This window comes from Thalassophryne amazonica, chromosome 5, assembly GCF_902500255.1.
Source record: "Thalassophryne amazonica chromosome 5, fThaAma1.1, whole genome shotgun sequence".
Lineage (NCBI taxonomy): Eukaryota > Metazoa > Chordata > Actinopteri > Batrachoidiformes > Batrachoididae > Thalassophryne > Thalassophryne amazonica.
Window position 1 is genome coordinate 24,529,669 of NC_047107.1, and position 25,013 is coordinate 24,554,681.

Here is a 25,013-nt window from a genome sequence, read left to right on the forward strand (position 1 = left end):
GCCATTTACAGTTGAGTGGACTGAGACAATGTACAGTAGTGTTCAGAATAATAGTAGTGCTATGTGACTAAAAAGATTAATCCAGGTTTTGAGTATATTTATTATTGTTACATGGGAAACAAGGTACCAGTAGATTCAGTAGATTCTCACAAATCCAACAAGACCAAGCATTCATTATATGTACACTCTTAAGGCTATAAAATTGGGCTATTAGTAAAAAAAAAAAGTAGAAAAGGGGGTGTTCACAATAATAGTAATGTGGGATTCAGTCAGTGAGTTTGTCAATTTTGTGGAACAAACAGGTGTGAATCAGGTGTCCCCTATTTAAGGATGAAGCCAGCACCTGTTGAACATGCTTTTTTTTCTCTTTGAAAGCCTGAGGAAAATGGGACGTTCAAGACATTGTTCAGAAGAACAGTGTAGTTTGATTAAAAAGTTGATTGGCGAGGGGAAAACGTATACACAGGTGCAAAAAATTATAAGCTGTTCATGTACGATGATCTCCAATGCTTTAAAATGGACAAAAAAAACCAGAGACGCTTGGAAGAAAACGGAAAACAACCATCAAAATGGATAGAAGAATAACCAGAATGGCAAAGGCTCACCCATTGATCAGCTCCAGGATGATCAAAGACAGTCTGGAGTTACCTGTAAGTGCTGTGACAGTTAGAAGACGCCTGTGTGAAGCTAATTTTTTGCAAGAATCCCCCGCAAAGTCCCTCTGCCAAAGAACACATCAACTGGCCTAAAGAGAAATGGAGGAATATTTTGTGGACTGATGAGAGTAAAATTGTTCTTTTTGGGTCCAAGGGCCACAAACAGTTTGTGAGATGACCCTCAAACTCTGAATTCAAGCCACAGTTCACAGTGAAGACAGTGAAGCATGGTGGTGCAAGCATCATTATATGGGCATGTTTCTCCTACTATGGTGTTGGGCCTATATATCGCATACCAGGTATCATGGATCAGTTTGGATATGTCAAAATACTTGAAGAGGTTATGTTGCCTTATGCTGAAGAGGACATGCCCTTAATGGGTGTTTCAACAAGACAATGACCCCAAGCTAGTAAACAAGCAAAATCTTGGTTCCAAACCAACAAAATTAATGCCTGTGATGTGAAGAAATCATGAAAAACTGGTTATACAACTAAATACTACTTTAGTGATTCACAGGATTGCTAAATAAGCAGTTTGAACATAATAGTTTTGAGTTTGTAGCGTCAACAGCAGATACTACTATTATTGTGAACACCCCCTTTTCTACTTTTTTTTTTTTTTTTTTTTTACTAATAGCCCAATTTCATAGCCCTTTCACACCGGGGGTGCTCCCTGTTGCTCCCAGTTGCGCCGCGTGCGTCATTATGACGACGCCGCGTGGAAGCAACTCGGCGCCACAACAGCACGAGGGCGCAAAGGAGGAAGCAAGTTGGGTGCCAAAAAATTAAACTTGTTTCATTTTTTTGGCGTCCTGTGCTCGACGCAGAAAGGAAGTGGTTTCAGCGCAAGTCGGGGCAAAGAGGCGTTACCCGGCGTGACTCAAAGCCAATTTATGATTCCTGCTGTGTTCCTTTGTTCCCACAGTATAAATCACGCACGATTGGTTTTATAGTACTGTGTACTTAATGCAGTAAAACCTACATGCTGAAGAAAAAAATGCAGACTGATTGCCAGAAATATCCAGTAAAATGTCCAGACATCTCTAGTCCACTCATGGACGTTCGTTCAAGCGCGCACGTGAACAATTAAAAGAAAAAAAAGTCTGGCTTCAGGCTTCTGCTCAAACTCTCACATCACAGTTTAAAAAAAAGGACACAAGTCCTGAGACAGAACTCCACACATCTCCACATTTGCTTGATGGTCCGGTCGCGCGCATCTCACGATCAAGGGAGGAAAGATAAACTATAAGAGAACTCAGAGCGCAGCCCTGCAGCTCAGCACAAGTAGAAGAGACGTCAGAGTGCACAGTCTGTCTGCAGCCAAACTGTGCACTCTGACTTCTCTGTGCAGAGAACCTGCAGACTGTTTTCACCTCCTCTCTGCCCCCTGCTGCGTGCACCTGACGCAGAAATTCCTGCGTCGTCATGACGCCACAGAGAGCAACTAGGAGCAGGCCCGGTGAAAGGGGCTTAAGAGTGTGCATATCATGAATGCTTGGTCTTGTTGGATTTGTGAGAATCTACTGAATCTACTGGTACCTTGTTTCCCATGTAACAATAAGAAATATACTCAAAACCTGGATTCATCTTTTTAGTCACATAGCACTACTATTATTCTGAAAACTAATGTAGATGAAGTGGCTTATCGACGGGCACAGACTAGTAGCATGACTACAAACCAAATTACAAACCAAACAAACAAACTCGTAAGGTCTACATATTAGTAGGCAAACTCCTTGTCCAACTTAGCTGTCTGCTTAATTCATGTCATGTCCAAAACATGTCTGTTAATGGATTAACAACAATCCCTTTGCAGCCTGTGCCATACTTTGTTCCCACGGTCCAAACTCCCTTACACTAAGTGATTCAGAGCAGGTGTTGTCAATGATTAAGGTAGGGTCCATGTTGTTTCCAAACATGTGACTATAACTCTGTTGAACCTGTCCAGTGAAATGTGTTAACCCTGGCACACAGTGATAGACGAAATACCTTGGCAGCAACTTCATCAAACAGTGCAAATAGAAAAGTGTAAAGATTTCCCAGGAAGAGGGCAAAAATGCGTCCCAGCTGCCACTTCAGTGCAATCCGAGGGTGATAGTCCTCCAGATCAGCTATAGTCTCAAACAGAGGCGGACACACCAGCCCCAGCAGAGACATCACAAACTCTACCTGAGAATTTAGGAGAGAGAAAAGGGTTACACATCTCAAATTATTGCAAACAACAACAATATGAATCACTCCTTTCATAATCTCTCTGTTTACTTGCATGCTGTATAGTTAAAATCCTAAAGCTTTGGGTCAACCTGCCTCATTCTTTTCAAACCATGACAGTTCAGCATTGTCCATCTCAGCAAACTTCTGGGAACGTTTCACGACAAAATAGATGAGGTATCCACTGCCTCCGAGGCTGCAAAGGATGAGAAAGTTGGCCAGAACCCGGAGGAACCGTCGAAGATGAATGTTCTCATCCTTCTGGTTCTCCTGTTCATCCACAATAGATTCCTGCAGCAGCCAAAAATAAGTTAAATAAGTGAATTCTATCTGATGAATTCTTTCACTTCTTTGTAGTGTATTGTTTAGGGCCCCTTCACACATAACACGATTCAGGCACAAAGGAGGAGTCAGATGCTACTCGTGAAAAATTGGAGCTGTCAACACAACCATTCACACACACCAGTGGCCAAAAGACAACAAGTGTCCTGCGAGTGTCCATTTGACCCCTCTCGTGGCAGGTGTCGGCCAAATTCCAGGTGCCACACACACGAACATCCAACACCACTCACTAGGCACTTAGAAAAGATGGGGCTATTCGATCTCCCGGCACAAGAGTAGAGTGAAGATGACCACATTCAAGCTGTTTGTGAAAATTGTCTAACTGCAACACAAGTGTGGTGTCACCAAGCAACACACATGGATATGACTGTGCCGAACCCACCCCCAACACGTGGCATGCCAGTATGTCGGCTCCCCCTCAACACGTGGCATGCGGGAGGGGGCACACTTGCATGACATGCTGATAATTATGTATAGACAAGATCACATGGGGACCGGCCAGCCATGTCTGAGCGCACACAGCACATCAAAGCTCCTCTCAGCTGATCACCAGCCAGCCACTCACTGACAGCTGGAAATGACAGCTCAGTGCACATGACGTGTTAAATTAAAAACATAGAGAACACAGCCAGGACAGTATATAAATAATTACTGCAATAACTACGTACACATTTACATAACAAATAACTAAAATAAATGATTACAGAACACAGAAACAGACAGTGACATTTTATTCTGTGGGCTGAATGAACAGGTGGGCATGTCTGCAAACAGCAGCAGCTGTTGAGCTCTCTGGACCTGCAAGTCACAGCTGGAGAACACGTATCGTGTTATGAAGGACTTGACATTACAACGCTACACAAAACATATATCGCCTTTGCAACGGGCTGGAGTGAGCGCACAGAGCACACAACGGCTGGCTGTGCCAGGTGAAAGGGACTGTCTGATCATGTGAACACTCAGCTGGCGATCTGAATGTCACGTCACCCATGTAAGCTATGGTCCACATGACGTGGTGTCCTTCAGCGCGTCGCTCGCTGGACCCGTGGGGCCGGCTGGACACATCTGTGGGGCCAGCTGGAAACGCAGATGTGGATGTAATAAGAGCGCACTGCTTCATTCATGTCATTTCATGACTTGAGGTCTATGACCATGGGTCAAATACTGAGGAACAGAAGGATCATACTTGTATTGTCCGCTCAATAAGAGAGATTAAATATGAGAAATTGCTTTGTTTTTTATTCTGTTTTTGTTTTTTATTGGTTTTTTATGGTGTGTGGTTTTTATTTTTTTCCCACAGCAGTGGCGCGATGTGGTGCCACACATTCGAGCTGCTCGCACTGCGATACAGCGGTGCTTAGTGGCAACAGTTTCGTGCACGCTTGTGCGCATGCACAAAACTGTCACCACTGTATCATGCATGCCTGGCCATCATTTCTTATAACATTTCTTCCATGCACACAAAGGCTTAGTTCTCTGAAATTTTGTTCACATATTTGTTGAAATCCATGTTAGTAAGCACCTCACCTTTGCCAAGATAATTCATCCACCTGGAAGGTGTGTTCCTCAGACTGGTCACAATAAAAGGTCACAATGCCATAGATGTCACGGGTTTTGAGGAGTGTACAGTTGGCAGGTTGATGGCCGAGATGTCCACCAGAGCTGTTGGGGATGAACTGAATGTTCATTCCACCTCCAACGCTGTCTCCAGTCAGTGTCCCAAATGCAGAAACACATGTATTTTCTGGATAGGTGATTTCATGGCTGAGATCTTACTTGTCAGGTCAGCTGCATTGTATTCATTATAACAGCACAACATCTGAATTCTTAATTCTGAAATATTGGGTACCTCAGGGTTCTGTTCTGGCTCCACTGTTGTTCTCACTTTATGTAACACCTTTGTCAGATTGTATGGGGCCATGGAATATGATATGTGGTCCTGGGCTCCCACACCAACTCAGGACCCAGGCATATTTGTGTAATAAATGTTTTTTTTTTTCCCAGGATCAATTGCATATTTTAGAGCAGCCTTTTACTATGACCAGTCCAAGGCACATGTGCAATAATCATGCTGTTGAATCAACATCTTGACATGCCACATATACCAGGTGAAGTAATTATCTTGGCTAACTAATAACTATTTTAACAGATTTGTGAACAAAATCATGAAAAGTAAAGTTACGTATTACATACATACATATACATATCCTCTTCGGCTTGGAAAGCCGCTCTTCTTAGACCTGGTCCACCGTCATATGTGGGTTGACTGGACAGTCGAGCGCCCTGTAGTTGTAGACCATAGGGTGATCCTTGAAATAATCATCCAGTCGGCTTTTAAATGAATTTGTCATGGGTGCATCTATCACTTCTTGAGGAAGACTATTCCACCAGGCACCTACTCATTGAGTGAAGAAGTACTGTCTCTTATCTGTTCGGCTGTACATCTTCCTCAGCTTCTTATCATGGCCTCTAGTTCTTCTGTCGTCCTCCAATGGTGGTAAACATGAGTCCACATCATATTTGCCTATGAGGTACTTGTATGTATTAATCAGGTCTCCCCTCAGTCTCCTGTATACAAGAGTAGGAAGCTTGAGCTTTCTTAGCCTCTGCTCATAAGAGAGATCCCTGAGTCCTGGCCAGTGTTGCCACAGTTACTTTGAAAAAGTAATCCAATTACTGATTACTGATTACTCCTTGAAAAAGTAACTTAGTTACTTTACTGATTACTCAGTTGGAAAAGTAACTAAGTTAGATTACTAGTTACTTTTTAGTTACTTTCCCCAGCTGCCGACAACAACCCTCTGCCACCTCAACATGACAATGATACCTGTTTTGCCAAAACTCACTTTATAGTCACCCTTTCTTGGCTTCAATGAAAATAAATACTTGTTTTATAAAAAGTAAAATAAAGACCTCTTTCTTCACCTCATATTTAACTGTTGACAGCACTGTAACAGTAAAACTTGCAATTTCTAACCTACATTGTTTATAAATGTAACTATTAAATTCATTCTAACATTTAAATTCTCTCTAAACATTTTACTTGTCGAAATTATTATTATTTTAAGTAGTATTAGTAGTTGTAGTAAAAAAAAAAAGGCTTCAAAACTGGACCTTTAATCTAGGGGTGTTGTGGGGGGCACATCCTTGCCCCACGCCCCCATTCCATCTGGATTCGCCCCTGCTTTGGCGTTTGAGCACAAAGAATGGATAACATTTATTTATGCAGAAAACATGACCAGATTTACAGGTAAGAAGGTTTTATTGCGTTTTCACATCATATGGTCCTCAGAAAGAGAGTTTAGGTGCATTTGAGTGGAAAATAGTGTTAGTTGTTGACGCGTTGCGGAGGATCAGCTGTTTTTAGCAGCAGATACGGAGTGGCTCAGAGGGAAAAAAAAGCATTAAAATGTCTTTGTAAAGCTCAGTGCAGGTGTGCTGTTGTCACCGCACTTTAAGAGATGAGGACAAGTCGTAGCTGTTGCAGAAAACTGCGGATGAAAAGCTCACAGCTCGCTGAAAGTGTGTAGTTCAGTCAAACCCCGACCTCCTGCCCACGGACCAAGTTTAATGCTGCTATCGACTCACAATGCAAAAATAATAGTAACGCACAGTGACTTGGAGAAGTAACTTTAATCTGATTACTGATTTGGAAAGATTAACGCGTTAGATTACTCGTTACTAAAAAAAGTGGTCAGATTAGAGTAACGCGTTACTGGCATCACTGGTCCTGGCACCCTCTTAGTTGCTCTTCTCTGCACCTTCTCTATTTCCTCAGCTAGCTTCCATGTATGTGGTGACCAAACAGGTGCTGCATACTCCAAGTGAGATCTTATCATTGTCTTATACAGTATCTTGAACATGGCTTCGTCCATATAGTTGAATGACCTCCACAATAGTCCTGTCATTTGGTTTGCCTTTTTGACAATCATGCTGATATGGTAATCGAACTTAAGGGAAGCGTCTATATATACACCTAGGTCCTTCTCATGCTCTGACTTGGAAGTATGAAGAAATCTCCATAGTTTTACTTCAACTCATAAAAATGAGGGGGAACCCAAAATTTTGCATTAATATTTCTGATAATGCTGAAGATTGCTGATACTGTTTTCATGGCACTCTGATTAAGTTGCATTTTTGTGCATAAATAAATTGTCTGAGCGTCCAAAATATCCACAAGATATTCTCAATAAACTTGCACATGCTAACCTTAAAGCTGGTGGTGATGGAAGCATACTTATTGTCTGCAGTTTCAGGATTTCCTATCAGGTAGTCCCAGCTGGTGAACATCTTCCAGCTGAAGGTGAACTCTCCCTCATCTGCCCCATCACCTCCTTCATTTGCATTACGAGCCATCCTGAGAAGACAAACAACGGTCGGAAGCGATGAAGCCAGTGCAGTTAGACATGAATGCAAGTCTGTGAAAAAGAAATAGCTGCACATGAGCCTTGCCTACGTTCTAATGACAACCATCAGGCTGTATCCAAAGATTCCAACTCCCACCAGAAGGTATGACAGAGGCAGCCTGAACTTCAGCAGCCCAATTGTTCGCTGGTTGTTGTAGTAACCGTAGAACAAAAAGGAGTATTTGCAGTATCCCTGTTGGTAAGGTATAGAAAGGCCTTGAAAAACCTAACTTTGTGTATGGTCCATGGCATACAACATATATATTTTTTTAGTTGCATTTAATGAACAGTTTGACATCAAGACGATTATTCTTTATTGTAGATGTTTAACCGAAAATGAAGCTAAGATCCTCACACCAAAGTCAAAGAGCACAGAGAAGTCCATGGCAGTGTCTTGCTCTTCTCTGGGTACAGTTTTCCTAGGAATGGAGCCGTAGGGAAGACCCATAAGAATCTGAACAAAGAGGCAAAAAGAGGTGAATCTTCTTCACAGATAAAAATTCATGAGAACCTGAAGTCATGCACATTTTGCAGCCCTATCTTCTATACTGTGCAAAGCAGCTGTCATTGGTAGTTTCCACACGACGCAGTTGTCATACCAAATGTGCTTCTTTTGTACAAAGTTGCACATTCCTGTCACCAGGAAGTGTTCCCTCTTTAGACCACCTAAAACCAGGTCTACAATCTAACGCAGTGACGCAGTCGTTTTAGTATATTCTGTTACTCATAGTATTTATAATATACCTGTTATTTCATATATTCATCTTTCCACCCTGCAATTCGCACGTATATACTGAAGTGTAGTACAGTTTTTTTTTTCAGTATATTTGCTATTTTATTTTATTCACCTTTGTTTTTGCGGGGAGACTGTGGCAACAAAATTTCGTACCATTTTGTACCTTTTACAAGGTGTAATGACAATAAACAAATCTTGAATCTTGATTTTTGTTCATCCTACTGGTCATCATGCCGCCCTCCTCTCCAGCGTAAGGCCTTGGTCCCACCGAATAATAAAGCCATTAATAAAGAGCCATGTATGGATTTGTCAGAAATTTCAGTGATTATTCAAATAATGAGCCATGTATATGAACACTGCACAAACAATTAAAAACCACTGCAAGTGAGTGCAAGTCACTGCATCAGCGCACACAGCGCAGCTCATCTGATTGATTATTGCGACGTTAAAACTATCATAAACATACTTTTAAAGCTGCTCATAAGAAGGAATGAACATGCAACTGTTTTACCAAGCCATTACAATATAAACATTACGAACTAGAAGCACTCAGAGAGTGCAAACCTCCGCCAAGGCCATGGGGTCACTGATGCCATAACATCCACACGCTGTGGAATCATTGAACCTAAAAAAGTCTAACAATGATGTTTGCTCAGTAGTAAAAAAGTTTCATCTGCTGTGACTAGATAGCCTGTATCCTTAGTGCTTGGCATCACAGTTTATTGCAACTTGCACCTTTCCCAGAAGCTACTGTCATCTGAGCACTGATATTGATATTGCATGTGTTATGTGTCGACGCGGGTTGAGGAGCGGACCTGCGTCTGACTGAACCCAGCACTGAAATAACCAGAAAGCGGTTCCAGAAAAAACAAAACAATTTTATTTTCCCCCTTTTGTGCAATACTCTGTGTACAAACATAAAAGTGCGTTTATCTGGCGGAGTGAAGGACGGCGCGCTCTCCAGCGCCCAATGGGATCGAAGCCCGGCGCTTCTGGACTCACGTTCACCGCCAAACACCCCCCAGGTGGATACGACAAACCGATTCTGTGAAGGATAGAAAAGGTGAGGTAAGTCAGCGGCTATAACTAATATCCTTCAAAGGCACACACTATCAGCAACACATTCAGGTCTGAATTTAAGCTTTATGTAAATGAGCAGCTTCTCACAACAGGTGGAGGATCATCAGTCCGCACACCACGGCAGTGAGAAGCGAGCTGCACAACTCTCATCAGTATTCACATATACTGCATAACAAAATACCACATTACTATTAACATTTATTCAGACAATCAATCACCTCTGATGTGTGCTGACAGCATGTGTCCCTCACCCATCCTCGTTCACAGGCACGATGTGTCAAACCCAGGCGCGGTCCTCAGCGTCTCACAAACGAACATCACAAGGTCGAGTTCCCGGCAATTCTGCTTGGATCACACATGGCTTAAATGCAGAACGCCATCTCATTATCTGCTTCAGCTGAAACTCTTTAAGGTTGCACGTGAGCATCATCCACAGGTGCTGCATATCACGTTGATGAGGGTGAAGGACTCTTCTGCCAGCACCTTCTCCACAGACAATAAATCAGTTTGCATACCACCTGGAGAGCAAAGAAAAGAACACCCAAAAGTCCAGCCAAACCCCCCAACACACAACAGCATGTGCTTATAGACAAAAACAAATGAGACAAAATTCAATTTATTATTCAACTAAACTACAAATATATGAATTTTTTAACATTTACAAAACACTTCTCTAAACAAGGCCATAGGGTCACTGACCCTAAAGAGATTCCCTCCTTGGCACAGTGATCTATTTCTTTTTGTCTCTCTCTCTAAAATTGTATATAATAATCATTAAATTATTAATACACTCAACAAAAATATAAACGCAACACTTTTGGTTTTGCTCCCATTTTGTATGAGATGAACTCAAAGATCTAAAACTTTTTCCACATACACAATATGACCATTTCCCTCAAATATTGTTCACAAACCAGTCTAAATCTGTGATAGTGAGCACTTCTCCTTTGCTGAGATAATCCATCCCACCTCACAGGTGTGGCATATCAAGATGCTGATTAGACACCATGATTAGTGCACAGGTGTGCCTTAGACTGGCCACAATAAAAGGCCACTCTGAAAGGTGCAGTTTTGTTTTATTGGGGGGGGATACCAGTCAGTATCTGGTGTGACCACCATTTGCCTCATGCAGTGCAACACATCTCCTTCGCATAGAGTTGATCAGGTTGTCAATTGTGGCCTGTGGAATGTTGGTCCACTCCTCTTCAATGGCTGTGCGAAGTTGCTGGATATTAGCAGGAACTGGTACACGCTGTCGTATACGCCGGTCCAGAGCATCCCAAACATGCTCAATGGGTGACATGTCCGGTGAGTATGCCGGCCATGCAAGAACTGGGACATTTTCAGCTTCCAAGAATTGTGTACAGATCCTTGCAACATGGGGCCGTGCATTATCCTGCTGCAACATGAGGTGATGTTCTTGGATGTATGGCACAACAATGGGCCTCAGGATCTCGTCACAGTATCTCTGTGCATTCAAAATGCCATCAATAAAATGCACCTGTGTTCTTCGTCCATAAGACGCCTGCCCATACCATAACCCCACCGCCACCATGGGCCACTCGATCCACAACATTGACATCAGAAAACCGCTCACCCACACGACGCCACACACGCTGTCTGCCATCTGCCGTGGACAGTATGAACCGGGATTCATCCGTGAAGAGAACACCTCTCCAACGTGCCAAACGCCAGCGAATGTGGGCATTTGCCCACTCAAGTCGGTTACGACGACAAACTGGAGTCAGGTCGAGACCCCGATGAGGACGACGAGCATGCAGATGAACTTCCCTGAGACGGTTTCTGACAGTTTGTGCAGAAATTCTTTGGTTATGCAAACCGATTGTTTCAGCAGCTCTCCGAGTGGCTGGTCTCAAACGATCTTGGAGGTGAACATGCTGGATGTGGAGGTCCTGGGCTAGTGTGGTTACACGTGGTCTGCGGTTGTGAGGCTGGTTGGATGTAATGCCAAATTCTCTGAAACGCCTTTGGAGACGGCTTATGGTAGAGAAATGAACATTCAATACATAAGCAACAGCTCTGGTTGACATTCCTGCTGTCAGCATGCCAATTGCACGCTCCCTCAAATCTTGCAACATCTGTGGCATTGTGCTGTGTGATAAAACTGCACCTTTCAGAGTGGCCTTTTATTGTGGGCAGTCTAAGGCACATCTGTGCACTAATCATGGTGTCTAATCAGCATCTTGATATGGCACACCTGTGAGGTGGGATGGATTATCTCAGGAAAGGAGAAGTGCTCACTATCACAGATTTAGACTGGTTTGTGAACAATATTTGAGGGAAATGGTGATATTGTGTATGTGGAAAAAGTTTTAGATCTTTGAGTTCATCTCATACAAAATGGGAGCAAAACCAAAAGTGTTGCGTTTATATTTTTGTTGAGTGTATATAAACAAAAATAAATTTAAGAAATATTACAATTTTAAAACAAATGCACCCGAACATGATGACAGCTGCAACTGCTTAATGTTAACTTTTAACAATGAAAATGCCATAGACATGCTAACAGGTTAGCATCGTGATCCGGATCATGATCCGGATCACCACTAAAATTTAATCACTTGTTCCTCTTGTCATTTCCAACCACTCCACAAAATTTCATCAAAATCCGTTTTAAAACTTTTTGAGTTATCCTGCTGACAACAGACAAACAAACAAATGCGACCAAAAACATAACCTCCTTGATGGAGGTAAAAATTACCTTCTAGACTGTTCCAAATATGTTCTCCACCTCATGTAGCACACGAGAGAGAGAGAGAAAAGCTCCAAATAAAATTGTCCTCTGGGATTCCGAAAGCAATTAGAGGTGTTAATTAGAGGATTCAGAAAGCAATTAAAGGAGTTTAAACAGCCAAACTCTGACAGAAAATGATTAATCCACCACAAAATAATTATTTTATATGCAGCATCCAGCGCACAAAGCAGGTGAGACTGTCACATCAAAGTGCACGGGGCGGAGCCAAAATAGCCTGTCCTGTCCTTGTAGCCGCCAGGTACTCAGATAATGGGCTTCTAACAGCCTCGTCCCCACCACAAACATGCCTCTATCATCCTTGTTTTTCCTCGTAGTAGTACCTCGTACACAAACTGCCCCACATTGTTTTTGCTCAATTTTGAACTTCTCTAAATTAGCACCACGCTCAGAGATGAGCCTCGTTATCTGAATATTCTGCCTCTAAGAGCATCTAAGAGCCACTATACTCCCCCGTTAGTTGAATAACTGGACTTGTACCAAAAAAATGCTATGAGGCTCAATATTCATCGTTCATTATTTGGTGGAACCAGGGCTTAAGTGCTAGTGGGGTAGCCGGGTAAGATCCCGGCGACCAGTCCATGCAGCAGGTTGTACTAGGTTACAATGTTACCAGCAGAAGGATTAATGCTGACCCTAACCTTGCACACACAACGTGCGCTCTCCTGATTAAAGGGGATGGTAGGTGACGCTGTGATTGGTTGGTGTTATGATATGTCTTCAGAATGCCCACAGTACACCCTTGAACAATGTGGACCATTAATCCAGCCCCTTGGGCCTAGTGCTCAGGTTTGTACTCATGATACGCAACCCCTAGCTAGCAGTATGTGCTTGGTCATGCCCCAAAAGGATTTGCACAATCCATTTTAAACCAAGCGCAAAGGAATTTCAAGATAGGGCCTTTGATGTTTTATTAACTACAGCCTTTCCAAAGGTTGTACCTCAGGCAGTACCACAAGGCCAAACATAAACCCAAACAGGACCATGTTCAGACCATACATCCACCGCAGGAAAATAAAGTAGGATGCCACAGATGACCCAAAATGACCTGCAATCAATGACACACACAGAAACACAGAATTTTACAAATAAAGACCGAGCTTAAAATAACCATTCAGACCACAATCAGTAGGCAAGTTCCATTACTCTTCAGATTGCGCAATTCGAAGTAGAGAATTGAAAATATTGGCGAACAGAATTCACATGCATTTCAACAAAAATTAAACTTAGATTTTGCTAAAAGGTTTTATGCTCGCCTGTGGTGGGGTTTTCAGGTCATTTGAAGCCATATTTCATAAAACTGCAATAGAAACATTTTTTTTCCGCAATTATAAGTCACAAGACGTACAAAACAGACATTCTAAAATACATGGGATGGTATGTGTCGATGGATAACAAGATTTTGTAAACCTTATAAGACATGATGTAGCAGCAATATTGGACTTGCATGTCCATCACTAGGACTTTTGGAAGAACAGCTTTTCGAGAGGACAAAATCCAGTAATAGCGTAACATCACTCAATGGAAACGCTGTCAATTGGCAATCGTGCTTTGTCAACTTTCTGAAAATAACATTTACGCAAATCTGTAATGGAAACCCGCCTAATGTTTGGCATTAATCAGCTAACATCACAATGGTACTAACTTTCTACTTCTTTTATCTTCCTCTCCCAGGGTATACAAGCTGTTTTGAAGTTCTCAAAGTCTCGTTTAAACTTGATGAGTTTCTGAAAGACAAAGTTTTAAAAAGTGATGTCCACAGCATCGGCTTCATTGTGGACTAGTGAAGTTTGCAGGGAAGACGTCTGGGCTGGTTACCTTAGTCATCATGACCTTGTATGCGTACAGCTTTCTGCCTTTGCCTTTCCCAAGAGCTCCTTCAAATTTTTCAACAAACTCCTGTGCCTCCCTGTTTGAGTAATCAGAGGAGCTACACTGTCAACCAGTGAAATGAAGTATAAAGACATGAACTCATCTCAGACCAGTATCCAAATGAAGGTTATGACCTGCTGAGCTACCGAATTAAACATTTTTTTATGTTACAGCCTTATTCTAAAATGGATCAAATAAATTTTTTTCCTCAAAATTCCACACACAATACCCCATAATGACAATGTGAAAAAGGTTTTTTATGAGATTTTTGAAAATTTATTAAAAAATAAAACACTAAGAAATTACATGTACATAAGCCTGTTAATCAGCATGTTAATCAGAAAGAGTTGTCAAGCAACATGTTAGTGAGCCACGACAGCATGCATTAAACAGTGCCAAGCTCATGAAAAGATAACGATAGCTCACCTATCATGTTCCTGTTCCTGTAACTCACTTACACTGATCTGTATGTAAGGAAACATACACACGGGAAACACACGCGTACACACTTACACTCTTCCAAATCTCAGCTGCAACAAGGTAGCCTGTACTGCTTACAGTCATCATACATATCTGGATGATGTCCATAACGATTAACTACAGACTACACAGAACAGCAGTGTGTCACTGTCTGATTTTAGACGCCTACTGTATGTTCCAGGGGCTACTGTTTCTCAAACACAAAGACTTTATTCTGACTGAATAAAATGGATCCATATCAGGTCAGATCAGCTCTGGGAGCATGTGCTAGTGATGTATCCACTACATGACAGAACCTCCTTGTTCCTGGATTGTAATCACTCAGAAAGACATCTGGCCCATCCCCACTTCCCAAAAGCAACCATCTGTCTGCTGCAGCCAGGTGAAACATGGGCGTCTCCTTAAGCTATTTCGACTTGGTGTGTTCCTCAAGATCACAGCACCTACATACAAATTACAGCATCGTCTGCAAAGTCAAGTTCAGTGAAAGTTTCCTCACTGACAATGGCACCTGTAATTCACTTATATCCACAACCCTCTGCAACACCCAGTCCATGCAAGTACCAAATAAATTCAGAGACAAAACAAATCCCTGACAAACACCAGAATTCACTGAAAAGATGTCAGACCCTCGAAACTCAGAAGGGCACTGGAAACAACACCGGAGGATTGGCACAAAAGGAGCAAGTCAACAGAACAGTCACCCAGGACAATCTGATGTATGGCTTGGGTTGAGTAAAAGAAAGCCTGTGACTCAAAGGAACCCAATGTGCCTGTGAAGTACTACACTAAAGGCAAACTCTCAGGCATCATATACCAAGGTCCTCACTGCTGTTCTGCCTGTTAGGACTGGACGACTCCCTCAGCCAGATCATTGCAAAGACTGTATATTATCAGTTATCAAGTTGTTCACCAATGAATATGGCTTTATACACCCTGAAGAAAACCATACATTTTACCATATACCTATAAATGATAAATGCACACAGAACACAATGTGCGTGCTCTCCCTTCGCTCACTGCCCTCGGAGGTACGGCTGCGGAACCCGCAAAGAATCCAAGTCATGGCCAAGGAGCTCTGCGGCTGCATTACCGAGACCATGCAGCGGGCACTGCTCATCAAAACAGCGAGCGTAGTCTCTGGACCTGTTGCTGCATGCAGCTCGGCACAGCAGACGGGGGCGGTGTGAGTGGCCCGCTGTGGAGGCAGCGAGAGCAATCGCGGTGATGCCGACTGGTGTCACGTACAATTCTTTCCGCCTCGCTTAGGAAACAGCGCTTGGAACTTGAGGTGGATGGATGATGAAAGACGCAAAACACCTTCGCAATTTACATCGATATTTTGATGAATTTTTCATGATTTCTTCATTTACAGCAGCTTCATTAAACAAATGTACTTGAATGATTATCAGCACGACGGTGAGCTTACAGGCTAACCTCCGCTAACACTAGAAGACAGTTGCCAGTTATGGCTTCTGAAACAAAGGAGAAAAAAAAAAAGAAACAGCTCCGTTCAGCTGAAGCATTAGTGGACGTAAAATATTCTGTCTGTTAAGAGCTTCACCCCTTGTTCCACGTGTTTATTTCCCACCGGTGTCGCTGTCGTGCTGATAATAATTCGAGTACATTTGTTTAATGAAGCTGCTGTAAATGAAGAAATTAATCAAAATATCGGCATAAATTGCGAAGGTGCTTTGCTTCTTTCATCATCCATCTACCTCAAGTTCCAAGCGCTGTTTTCTAAGCGAGGCGGAAAGAATTGTACGTGACACCTGATTGGCTGATTATACTCGGGTGGTATGAAAAATATTACCCGTCCGCGAAAAGGGTGTATTGCTATTTATTCTTTAGTGTTTTATCCAATCATGTTGGCGTATCATTTATAGGTATATGATAAGAATACATATTCAGAGTGATGTGACCATCAGCCACCTCTTCTACATGGATGACATCACACTGTATTTCACCAGGATATTCAGCAAGGACATTGGCATGACATTCCGACTGGACAAGTGCAGCCGAACGTTGGTAAAGAAGGTAGTTAAGACCTAAGGAGTGAAGCTATCTGAAGGCAGGACTGCAGACATACAGGACACCTACAAGTGCCTTGACATCCCACAGACCAACAGGAGCCATGATGATGAACCCAAGAGGACAGCCACAGTCAAGCACCTCCATGGAGTAAGATGGCCAATAAGCAGCCAGAAAGGTTATTTGAATCCTGTTATGAATGACGCTTTCAAATGCCTGGCTTGACACAGAGAGTAGTGTAATATCCCTTTAGTTATTGCAGTCCGTGCTTTCCTTTCCAAAGTGAGACAACAACTTCAACATGTCTCCCAGATATAAGCAAAGATTGCTTACAGTGCCAGGAGAACAGCACATCTACCAGCCTGGAGGACTTTAGCCTTGATCCCATCTGCTTTCCCCGACCTCAGATGTTTCATCACTTCTGCAGTCTCATTTAAATTTAGTGTTTCACGGTGGACTGACAGATCACTATAACCCTCACCATGTCTCAACTAAATGACATGGTGAGATGATCTTCAGCATCTCACCATGTAATTTAGGTCCTTCAGAGGTTTTTGTTTTTTTCCAGTAAATGCTTCTGGAGAGCATTACCATGGCTAAAAACCTTCAGTTTCTGAGAGGCAAAGCTCCCACGACCCCCCAACTATGGCCCTCTTAACCTCCTGCCATTTTAACATTTTCTCTTTTTTTGCATCTCACAGCCTGGAAAAAAGTCCTCACCATCTCATTTAGGTCCTTCACACTTTTTTTCAGTAAATGCTTCTGGGGAGCATTAGCATGGCTAAAAACCGTCAGTTTCTGGGGGGCAAAACTCCCAAGACCCCCCCAACTACAGCCCTCTTAACCTCCTGCCATTTTAACCATTTTCTTTTTAGCTTCTCACAGCCTGGAAAAAAAAAGTCCTCACCATCTCATTTAGGTCCATCACACTTTTTTCAGTAAATGCTTCTGGGGAGCATTAACATGGTTAAAAAATTCAGCTTCAGGGGGGCTTTGAAGATTAAGATACAGTACCCCCCAAAACTATTGGCTCACTTGGTTTTTCACACATTTTAATTTGTTATGCCATTTCAAATGCAAGAAATACAAAAAATATAAAAAAACAAAAATTTCAAAAATTATCTTCCTTAAACTCAAACTGAAAGCAAATCTCTAACACTTGATATAAACTAATTAAAAATATAAAAGCCAAGATGATGGGTTACATAAATAATGCTACGCTTTAGTATATTACCTGTAAATAATAATCGGTTTTATTGCCAGTTTTCTTCATACAAGTCAGGGGATTGATACATGAACATTCCCAAGTCACTGAATATGTCTTGGACTCTATTTACATCAGTTATGAAGAAATACAACATTTTCTTTCACCAAAACATCAATATACTCGTAAATGTGATGTTTGACTCCACTGTAAGCAGACTGAAGGTCACTAAACCACAGTTGGTGAGGCACCTGATCACAGATTCCTCTAATATATGTAACCTGAGTGCTATGATAGCCCGCATTTTTCCAGCGACATGCACAAGACGTCCTGTGGATAATGCCCTCAGAGCTTGAAATCATCAAAATAAGCAACATGAAAGATGTGCGAAGTGGATCAACAAAAGAAGCAGGGATAAACTAACTGCTAGAAACAACCAGTAACATCAGATTCAAACAATCACAACAGAATTAACTTCATGCAAACAGGCAGCAAATGATGGCTGCTGGCTTTTGTTTGAGTTTTTACTTGAGCACCAGAAGTCTCCTTTTCATCCTCCAGGGTTTGTTCCTTAATGTAGCAATGAGTTTTTTCTTCTCTTCTACCTCCTCCTTCAGAGCTTCCATCTCTCCCTCCGACAAAGAATCTTCATCAGAATCAGAGGAAGATGAGCTGGTGAAGGAAGAGAACCATCAGATATTACACCATTTTACTCTCCATTTTACCAGGAAGCACATATTTAGTGACATTCAAAAGTCTATTTGACTTCATTACGTAAACATGTTTTCAATTATGCGCTTTCATCTCATAGTGAAAGTAAATCTCTACCACGTGAGCTAATTTAAATAAATATATGAAACTCAGTGGTGGACACAGTTCCACTAATCCACTAACCGCTAATTATCGAAGCTAACTTTTTCATTAGCAGATCAGCTTTTCAGCTAACTCTGAAAACCATCAGTGGACCAATTAGCTTCCACTAACTTTCAGTCCTCTAAAAAAAATTCCTGGTAAAGTGAGTAAGATTTAATGGTCAAAAACGCATGTAAACCCTAAAATCATTCATGTTAGTTCTTGTCTGTTGTGTGTCTACAACAGTCAGGCCAGTGTTCTGTTGAGATGAGCTCCTGTAGTATAAATTGACAGTTAGTTTGTCTGCTTTAAAGACAGTGTGTACATGCAAATCTTTACTTTTTAAAGTGAAAAGGCACATACTGCTGTATTTTTATATAAAGACAAAACTTAGGTGGGTTTTCTTCGGTGGGAAAGCTCAACGTGACGGATGAAAGGTAGTTTTTACTGGTCGCGTTGAATGCAACACAGGTGAGCCATTCCTGTGTTTATAAATAGTAAGTAAGTAAGTAAACTTTATTTATATAGCACTTTTCACAGACCAGGGTCACAAAGTGCTTCACATGATAAAATCAATAAATACAAAATAACACATACAAACATTTAAAAGAAAATCAAGCTAAAATGCAATTTTAAAAAGGTGAGTCTTAAGTTACTTTTTAAAAACAGCGACAGTCTATCAAGCGAAGGGAGCAGGGAAGCTCATTCCAAAGGCGCAGCGCCACGGCTTTAAAAGATCTGTCCCCTCGAGTTTTAAAACAGGTACGGGGAACCATCAGCAGGTTCAGGTTGGAGGACCTCAGGCCCCTGGTGGACACATACGGTTGGATCAGTTTCTTGATGTATTCCGGAGCCTGCCCATGCAGAGCTCTAAATGTAAGCACCAGGATTTTATAATTTGTCCTAAACGAGACAGGGAGCCAATGCAGGGACTTGAGTATTGGGCTAATATGGGCTCTCCTGTGGGTGCAGGTCAGAAGCCATGCAGCGGAGTTTTGCACAACCTGCAAACGAGCCAGTTCTTTATTATTAAATACAATACAGAGATAAACTGTGACTATTAATATTGCGATTTACTGTTTTTTATGAAGACGATGACCGCGTTTGGGATTTATTTATTTATTTATTTATTTTTCGTGCATTTGTTTTGTGCTTGTGAACGCAGCTCCGTTAACGGTTTATAAATATACGAATATAGAGATAAACTGTGACTTCTAATACTGCCACTTACTGCTTTTGATAAAGATGATGATCGTGTTTGGGATTTTATTTTTTATTTATTTATTTTTCATACATTTGTTTTGTGCTTGTGAACGCAGCTCCGTTAACTTTTTATAAATATATGAATATAGAGATAAACTGTGACTTCTAATACTGGCACTTACTGCTTTTGATAAAGATGATGAACGTGTTTGGAATTTTATTTTTTATTGATTTATTTTTCATACATTTGTTTTGTGCTTGTGAACGCAGCTCCGTTAACGGTTTATAAATATACGAATATAGAGATAAACTGTGACTTCTAATACTGCCACTTACTGCTTTTGATAAAGATGATGATCGTGTTTGGGATATTATTTTTTATTTATTTATTTTTCATACATTTGTTTTGTGCTTGTGAACGCAGCTCTGTTAACGGTTTATAAATATATAATATAGAGATAAACTGTGACTTCTAATACTGCCACTTACTGCTTTTGATAAAGATGATGATCGTGTTTTGGATTTTATTTTTTATACATTTATTTTTCATGCATTTGTTTTATACTGCAACTTACTGCTTTTGATAAAGATGATGACAGTGGTTGGGGTTTTATTTTTTATCTTTAAGTTAGTGGTTAGCTGTAATTTGCACAGTTTTTTTTTTTAACGGTTTATCGGTTTAGCATTATAAAAGTTAACTTTTCAGTTAGCGGATTAATAGTTATCGAAGCTGACTTTTCGGTTCACTCTGCCAACCACTGATGAAACTCTTGGAGTGGATTCTGTAAGTACAGTATGCATCCCCTTTAATGATCACTTTTGCAGCCACTTTTCTTTAGTTGACTCAAACAATGGATACAAGAACTTTTCCAAGTCACTAAATATAGAGGATAAGAGCTCTTGGAGAATACCTGCTTGCCTTCCCATTCTTCTTTTTCATGTTTTTTCCATTGTTTTTATTCTTTCCCTGTTTTCCTTTAGCGTCTCCCATTTTCTCCTTATTGTTCTCTTCTTTCTCCTTTTTGGTATTGGCTTTCCCTCCTTTTTTCTTCTTTCCTCGACCTTCTTCGCTGTCTTCATCACTCTCCTCCTTAGCTGCTTTCTTCTTGGAGGATTTAGAACCTTTGCTTTTAACACTCCTTTTATCCTCATCGTCTTCCTCATCGCTATCAGGAGGCTTGAACTTCTTCTTTCGTCCTTTTTTTCTCGGTGCCTCCTCTTCATCCTCTTCATCTTCATCCTCATCACTAACCCGTTTGGCTTTGCGTTGAGGAACTTTGGCTTTTCTGTTTTTGCTTCTTCTCCTGGCCTCCTCTGAGATACATAAATGTATTTTTTTAGATAAGAAGATAAAAGTCAGTACAACAGTGTGCTTCAAATCAGTGGTGTCAAACTAGAGGCCTGAGGTCCAGATGTGGCCTGTTATTTATCATTTATTTTTAAATATGGCTCATGTGATGTTTTTTCTACCTGGTTCATTATTCAACCATCAGAAGGTTGAAGCAATAACCATCAGCCGTTATGAACACAAAGCCAGATAACTAGTTGTCTTGACAAGTTCTAGGTTATTGTAAAGAATGATATCTGATAGGTCACAGCATTGGAGTACTTACGAGTGAGAGAAAACAATGGGAAATATTCGGAGAAAGTTCAAAGGAGAAAAATAGCACTTGTACAGCATAACATGTGACTTCCAGTCAGGTCTAGAAATATTTGGACAATGACACAATTTTTGTTTGTTTTTTTTTCTCTGTACACCACAATAGCATGTAATAAAATAATCATGATGTGCTTGTAATGCAGGCATCCAGCTTCAATTCAACTGGTTTAGCAAAAATCCTGTATTAACATTTAGGATTATGGCCATTTGTATACAGTGCCTCAGTTTTCACAGGCCATAAGTAATTTAGACAAACTAAATATAAGAATTATTTTTAATACAACTCAGCACTTTTTCAGGTAGTTTTCTCAAGACAAGGCAGGGGATCAGTATTTCTAAGGTCAGTCTCCCATTGTGGATTTTTGCCTTCCTGCTTCAAAACATAAGGTAATCCTATCCATGGCACACTGATTACATCTGATTATTCACTTTTGTGGACCATTAGGTTTCACAAGGTCACAAATGTTTTGATAATTTTCTGAATTTTCTTGATTGGTCACTATAATCTACATATGCTACTATTACCACAGATTACACACCCCTAATTGGTTATCTGATTGTTTTTTAGCTAATGGATGACCTGCTTAAGTCAATGAATATGTCTTGGACTTCATTTACATCAATTATTACATCCGCCAAGGATGTAATAATAACATCATCTGTGTTTATTTTATTTATTTATTTTTTGATCTTTTATTTTTCGTTTGTTAGCAGGATTACGTCAAAGGTACTGTACGGATTTTAACAAACTTTTCAGCACAGATACATAATAGGCCATAGAAGACTCCATTAAATTTTGGAGGTGATCCGGATCCAGATTCTGAATCAAGTTTCACTTTATATAGGCTTTGAAGGGTTACTATTCGCAGGATTATGTCAAAGCTACTGCATAGATTTTGAGGAAATCTTCAACACAGATAGATGTTAGACCATGGAGGTGATCCACATTCTGGATCAAGTTTCACTTTATATAAGCTTTGAAGGATTACGTCAAAACTACTTCACTACGTAATTTTCACCAAATTTGCACCACAGATTAATATTAGGCCATGGAAGACTGCATTTTAGAGGTGATCCAGATTGGGATTAGCAGATGTCAGATATCACTGGTTGCTCTTGTTAAGAAATACAAACAGTATGGTATTGCACAATAAATCTGAAGGAGACAGTTCTTAAAAACTGATTGACCAGGAAACTTATGAGGGAAGCCCCCCAAAAACCCAGACAGTTCTAAAAGAATTATAGTGTTCTCTCACTGCAGCTTGTCACAGCTTCATTCACCCTACTGAGATATCCCATAATCCCTTGCGCACCAGAGAGTCGCTCCAGTCAAAATAACACTGAGAAACCACATGATGACAATTGCAAATGAACATTATACTACCAAAATGTAATTTTTTATGCTTTTCATCACATTAGTGAGAGACTGCTGCATAACACCCTGAAAACTTGCTAAAACAAATATTCCAAATAATCTGTGTCTGCTACGTTTAACCTGCGTGGAATTTAATAAACGTGAACCGAATTTCAGACATCTTATATATATGACTATGAAACAAACAGTGTTGTAAAGGACAATAATCAGGGCGTTAAAGAGCAACCTGCAGTTTCTGCCAGAATGACATGAACAGGAAGCGATCGCAGCTCACAGCAACTCCCATTGAACATAACAGAGGAACAACGTGAACTTCTCGCATGTTTACATAAAACAAACACAATAACAATGTCTATAAACCCAGAGAATATATTCACAAGAGCTTTAGGCACAATATACAAAGAGTGTCATGTTGCGATGTTAATGCTGTTGTCCATCTGATCAGAGCATTTCAGTGCATTTCTCAATGTTACTGACATCTCACAGCGTGGCGACCTCTCCAAAGTTTTGCAAGATTTTGCAGGATTTGAAACCTCAATAGGGCGAATAGTGCAGTGGCACAGAGAAGGGTTTTCATGCAAGAAAAAAGGTAAAAATAAATATTTTTTTTATACAGTTTCCTGTGTGCATTCTGACAAACTGTAACTGAAATTTCATATGTCTTATTTTTATGAAAATCCAGTGATTTGCTTTTTTATTTTTATTTCATGTTTGTTGTGGTGGTACATAAAGGCAAAATTTACTCACTTAAGTTTTAATACTCAATTTAATCACTCTGCAACCACTTGTGGACACAACTGTAATTATTAATCAGGAGCCTCATCAACAAACAATTAAATTTTAAAGTGTTGTAGACATTATGCAATTTCAGTTGTTGTTGAAATGCATGACTTTGTTTAAATGTGTTGTCATTTTTAACTCTATGGGAGAAAACAGTTTCCAGCACCACTGGTTTTACTCTTTTATCATGCTGACCAAAGCAAAATGTGTTGAATTCGTATTATTATAGTTGCTTAGATTTGCACTTTAGTTCACCACAGGAGAGGAAAAAAACTGAAGGAATAATGTCAATGAAATTGAGGAGACCGACACAGATCAGGAAGAAAGAACCCGTAGTTTGGATGATCTTATGACGCCACACCTCAACACGTGTGACATGTACACGATTTCACTGTAACATAAGATATCAAAAGTTTTCCTGGTGACTTACCTTCACTGCCACTGTCTGATAAAGCATCAACCTCTATCCCAACTGGAAAACATCAACAACAGCAACAATGAAAAAAAAAATCACAAATTAAGATGGATAAATAGAAAATGGGAAGAGCTAGAAAACTACACATAAGAAATTCTTCCTTCTGTAAAATCCTCACCATCCTCAAGTTTAACTGAAGTATTTTTCCTCTTGGGAGGCATTATCACTCCGTTTCGTCCTTCCTATTTGTGCTCTTCTTTTCACGTCTGCCTCTGTCCCCGATTCATGGGTGTGGAAGGAGCGTCAGAGCCACCTGTGAGGGTTTTGTGTCAAAAAACTGGGATGTGCGCGTGTATACACACACACACACGCACATACAAAGAAACAGATGAGACTCTGTTTGGGCTTCCGGGCTCCTTGGAGACTGACAGACGCCTCCTTAGATGATCAACAGGAGCCCAAGAGGAGACAAATGAATCAGACAATGGGCTTGTCAATCAAAATGTGACCTGATATCTGACTGTGAGCTCACATGTCCTCACAGATTTTAATCCCAGTGTGTATTCAAACCGGGCACTTACAAACAACTCTTAACTACACAAGGATGCTCAACATTAAAATGCTGACATTATCCATCACTGGGGAGTGGCCCAGAAAGAAGACACCAGATACAGACATGAAAGTCAGGCCTCATTAAAGGTGGACGAAACCTTAAGTAATCCTCAAGGAAAAGCGAAACGGGTGTTGTCACTATGTAAATACTGTATACTGTTGGAACCACCAATGGTAGAATATAACATGAACACAGAAAAAATATGTAAGATAATCTATGAGAAGTTGTACCTTAATCTAAATAAACAGATCACTACATTTTCAAGGGTTTTCTTTAAATTTGATTGTATTTGTAATTGAATGGAGATGCAGTGTTGATGAGAAA

The 25,013-nt window shown here is 40.7% G+C and overlaps 1 protein-coding gene across 1 annotated transcript in view; it reads right to left on the bottom strand.

Moving 5' to 3' along the window:
- tmc2b (transmembrane channel-like 2b) overlaps positions 1-24,704 on the bottom strand; it is a 54,300-nt gene extending 29,596 nt beyond the window's left edge. The window contains exons 1-12 of the mRNA XM_034169807.1: positions 24,255-24,704; positions 24,092-24,133; positions 20,758-21,160; positions 18,320-18,463; positions 14,023-14,113; positions 13,850-13,931; positions 13,146-13,252; positions 7,971-8,069; positions 7,666-7,808; positions 7,419-7,566; positions 2,964-3,158; positions 2,646-2,825 (exon numbers count right to left, since the gene is read on the bottom strand). Of these exons, the coding sequence (XP_034025698.1) occupies positions 2,646-2,825; positions 2,964-3,158; positions 7,419-7,566; positions 7,666-7,808; positions 7,971-8,069; positions 13,146-13,252; positions 13,850-13,931; positions 14,023-14,113; positions 18,320-18,463; positions 20,758-21,160; positions 24,092-24,133; positions 24,255-24,297 (1,677 nt within the window). The 5' untranslated portion in view covers positions 24,298-24,704. The remainder of the gene's footprint in view (positions 1-2,645; positions 2,826-2,963; positions 3,159-7,418; positions 7,567-7,665; positions 7,809-7,970; positions 8,070-13,145; positions 13,253-13,849; positions 13,932-14,022; positions 14,114-18,319; positions 18,464-20,757; positions 21,161-24,091; positions 24,134-24,254) is intronic.
- Positions 24,705-25,013: the final 309 nt, after the last annotated feature.